The 4,477-nt window shown below is 31.4% G+C and overlaps 1 protein-coding gene across 1 annotated transcript in view; it reads right to left on the bottom strand.

Moving 5' to 3' along the window:
* Window positions 1-969: 969 nt before the first annotated feature.
* Window positions 970-4,477, bottom strand: part of LOC106473642 (cytoplasmic dynein 2 heavy chain 1-like) — a gene marked incomplete at its 3' end in the record, with an annotated part of 44,873 nt that continues 41,365 nt past the window's right edge. The window contains exons 19-21 of the mRNA XM_022402048.1: window positions 3,865-3,984; window positions 2,801-3,005; window positions 970-1,133 (exon numbers count right to left, since the gene is read on the bottom strand). Of these exons, the coding sequence (XP_022257756.1) occupies window positions 970-1,133; window positions 2,801-3,005; window positions 3,865-3,984 (489 nt within the window). The remainder of the gene's footprint in view (window positions 1,134-2,800; window positions 3,006-3,864; window positions 3,985-4,477) is intronic.

The raw sequence follows: 4,477 nt of genomic DNA, 5'->3' as shown, positions 1-4,477 counted from the left end.
CTGTAAAATAGCCTTGGTTTACTCTAAAGATAACTGTCTACACATGTAAACTAGCATTGGTTTAATCTAAAGATAACTGTCTACACATGTAAATAGCATTGGTTTAATCTAAAGATAAGTGTCTACACATGTAAAATAGCATTTGTTTAATCTAAATATAACTGTCTACACATGTAAAATAGCATTGGTTTAATCTAAAGATAACTGTCTACACATGTAAAATAGCATTTGTTTAATCTAAAGATAACTGTCTACACATGTAAAATAGCATTGGTTTGATCTAAAGATAACTGTCTACACATGTAAAATAGCATTGGTTTAATCTAAAGATAACTGTCTACACATATAAAATAGCATTGGTTTATCTAAAGATAACTGTCTACACATGTAAAATAGCATTGGTTTGATCTAAAGATAACTGTCTACACATGTAAAATAGCATTGGTTTATCTAAAGATAACTGTCTACACATGTCAAATAGCATTGGTTTATCTAAAGATAACTGTCTACACAAGTAAAATAGCATTGGTTTATCTAAATATAACTGTCTACACATGTAAAATAGCATTGGTTTAATCTAAAGATAACTGTCTACACATATAAAACAGCATTGGTTTAATCTAAAGATAACTGTCTACACATGTAAAATAGCATTGGTTTAATCTAAAGATAACTGTCTACACATGTAAAATAGCATTTGTTTAATCTAAAGATAACTGTCTACACATGTAAAATAGCATTTGTTTAATCTAAAGATAACTGTCTACACATATAAAACAGCATTGGTTTAATCTAAAGATAACTGTCTACACATGTAAAATAGCATTGGTTTAATCTAAAGATAACTGACTACACATGTAAAATAGCATTGGTTTAATCTAAAGATAACTGTCTACACATGTAAATTTATAAAGATCAATTTTTTAATAAATTCTAAATAAAGTAATGAGCTGTAAGTATGTTATTTACCTGAAAGTAGTTTTCTGCTCCAACAACTTGGCTACTAACTTCTTGTAGCTCTTGGGAAGGGTCTGCTCCTGGAGAAATAATGATGAGGATTGGCTCTGTTGCTTGAGTTTCATTTTCATATATCCTCCTCAAGTTAACTGCTGCTGGTGACAGCTCTTTCAAACCTAGATAAAGTGAAAATATTAATTTGTAACCAAAACATGAAGTGAATAACCCTACTCTAAGCCTAAATCAGTCAAAATACATCTATATCATACAGAAGCAAAGTACCCATCCCCAGTAATAGGAAAAGATTAAGTTAATCTATCAATATAAATTATTTCACATACTTTAAAAACGTTAATTGTATTGCACTTTTGGTTTCAATCACAGCCAAAGCATAGAGCTACTTATACTGTCCATTGCAAAAAGTAATTGTTGAACATTTCAATCATGCTAAGAGCTGCTCAACAATAACGTATGATAAATCTACATTTTTATTCTTTAAGTTACGTTACATTTTGAAATGTGAATCATAGTGTGGTTAATTACTAACAATTTATTGTAGAATATCCTGTTTGTGAAATAAAATTTGACATCAACATTATTCATGCCAGTTCTCCTGTCATTTCAAAAGTGAATATTGAGCTTTACCTATGTGCACAACTTTCCAAACACAGGACAGGAAGTGACATACGTAACGGAAGACAAACAAACACTCAGATAGATAGCATGGTGTGGTATAAAAAGTATAACTTATTATGGTGTGTTAGTTAAGTATAACTTATCATGGTGTGGTAGCAAAAATATAACTTATCATGGTGTCGTAGAAAAAGTATAACTCACCATGGTGTGGTAAAACAAGTACAACTTATTATGGTGTGGCAGTTAAGTATAACTTATCATGGTGTGGTAGTTAAGTATAACTCACCATGGTGTTGTAGTTAAGTATAACTCACCATGGTGTTGTAGAAAAAGTATAAATTATTATGGTGTGTTAGTTAAGTATAACTTATCATGGTGTGGGAGTTAAGTATAACTTATCATGGTGTGGTAAACTACCACACCATGATAAGTTATACTTAACTACCACACCATGATAAGTTATACTTAACTGTGGTAGTTAAGTATAACTTATCATGGTGTGGTAGTTAAGTATAACTTATCATGGTGTGGTAGTTAAGTATAACTATCATGGTGTGGTAGTTAAGTATAACCTATCATGGTGTGGTAGTTAAGTATAACTTATCATGGTGTGGTAGTTAAGTATAACTTATCATGGTGTGGTAGTTAAGTATAACTTATCATGGTGTGGTAGTTAAGTATAACTTATCATGGTGTGGTAGTTAAGTATGGTATTCCTACTTGAACATTGACCTAAGCTTACCACACTACAGACATACAGTGCTGTTAGACTATTTAATATATCTACATGTATTTTTAATTACTCTTAATTCCATGTTTATTATTTTAATATAACGTTAATTCTGCAGTGATATCAAGAGATCACCTTAGCTTTCCACCCTCAACTTATGACTTCCCGTTATACTTGTAACCTATACAAGTCCCTCGGAAAACATTTGTGACATGCTCTGTACAACTTTTCCAAAATTCTTTCAAATAGTAACAGAAAGGACATTTAAATACTTGAAGCCAGACTTTTATACATTCCACATCAGGAAAATATCTCAAGAAGTCAGATAATCCATTGATGGCTGACAGGTTGTATTTTTGATGATCTAAAGTTAACAAATACATACGAAGATTTAATATATTTCAAATATACCATATACATCTTTAACAATGTATTTTACTTTATGTTCTTAAATTCTGATTAATAGTAGCTTCTTACCAAGTACCCGAGTACCAAACAATGTTAAAGCACTCTGAAGTCTATCTGGTCTTAAAGCTTGAATTAATAGAACTTGTTGAAAAGAAGAGAGCTGGCGAACCACAGTTGGAGGAATGTCCTGCTCACACTGACTGCTTGCAGAGAACTCTCGCCACATGGCAGCATCATCCAGCTGAAGAGCTGATACTAAGTGTGGAAAAGTGATCTGTGGACAATGATCTGGTTACTATTCAAACGTACTAGCCGAAATAGCTTGATAAATTGTATTACTTTATCACAATATATATGTTCCAAAATAAGGAAAATTAATAATAAATACACCAGTTTCTGTAATTCATTAGATACTTTCATAGACTACATCTGCCTTAGAGGTTTTGTACGATGTCTCATTAGGTGAAATATTGTTGAAACAGATGGGATAACTGATGGGTGTAAAAACAAATGAGCTGCTGGAAGACATAGCAAGTATAATTCAGTTTTTTACCTAAACTCTCTCCTAACAAGTATAATACAATGTTTTTACCTAAACTCTCTCCTAACAAGTATAATTCAATGCTTTTACTTAAACTCTCTCCTAACGAGTATAATTCAATGTTTTTACTTAAACTCTCTCCTAACAAGTATAATACAGTATTCTTCATCTAAACACTCTGAATGGGATGATGGTTACAGTAGGTTTATGTTAACACTAAAATAACTTATTTTATTACAAGTTACAGCTTTTACAGTAAAGAAGAATATTTTTAAAATTGGTACGACATTTTGATCACCACAGTTCTCAAGTACACAAGTTTTAATATTATTTGACAATGATTGCATCAGTGATTAAAACCTGTTTTAAAAATATTCTTCCTTACTGTAAAACGTGTATTAAATAATAATGATAATCATTAAGTACTCTCAAACTGAAACTATAAAACTAAGTGAATATGTTGGTTATCACATTATAATGATCAAATATAGTAATTTATTGAGTAATGTATCATTTCTAATGTGTTAGTTAACATACTGCATGATTAGATCAACTGCTGTTCGTGTCATATGTTAACAGAAAACGTCCTTACTTTCAGTAATGTTATTGCCAGAGCTCTTTCTTCGGGAACCCACTTAGGTAGTGCAGCTTGCATTTCAGACTTTTCCAGTTTAATATCTGTTACCAGCATGCCTACAAAAGCCTCCCACTCCTGGAAAGTAAAATACAACACTGTAAGATGTTACTCCAAGATGATCTTGGAAGTAAAATAACACACTGTAAGATGTTATTTCAAGATGATCCTGGAAGTAAAACAACAAAGTGTAAGATGTTATTTAAAGATGATCCTGGATGTAAAATAAACTGTAAGATGTTACTCCAAGATGATCCTGGAAGTAAAACAACAAAGTGTAAGATGTTATTTCAAGATAATCCTGGAAGTAAAATAACAAACTGCAAGATGTTACTACATGATGATCCTGGAAGTAAAATAACAAACTAAGATGTTACTCCAAGATCATCCTGGAAGTAAAATAACAAACTAAGATGTTACTCCAAGATCATCCTGGAAGTAAAATAACAAACTAAGATGTTACTCCAAGATCATCCTGGAAGTAAAATAACAAACTAAGATGTTACTCCAAGATCATCCTGGAAGTAAAATAACAAACTAAGATGTTACTCCAAGATCATCCTGGAAGTAA

Source organism: Limulus polyphemus, unplaced genomic scaffold (assembly GCF_000517525.1).
Source record: "Limulus polyphemus unplaced genomic scaffold, Limulus_polyphemus-2.1.2 Scaffold6361, whole genome shotgun sequence".
NCBI classification, from domain to species: domain Eukaryota; kingdom Metazoa; phylum Arthropoda; class Merostomata; order Xiphosura; family Limulidae; genus Limulus; species Limulus polyphemus.
This window is presented reverse-complemented; position numbering and strand designations above follow the sequence as displayed.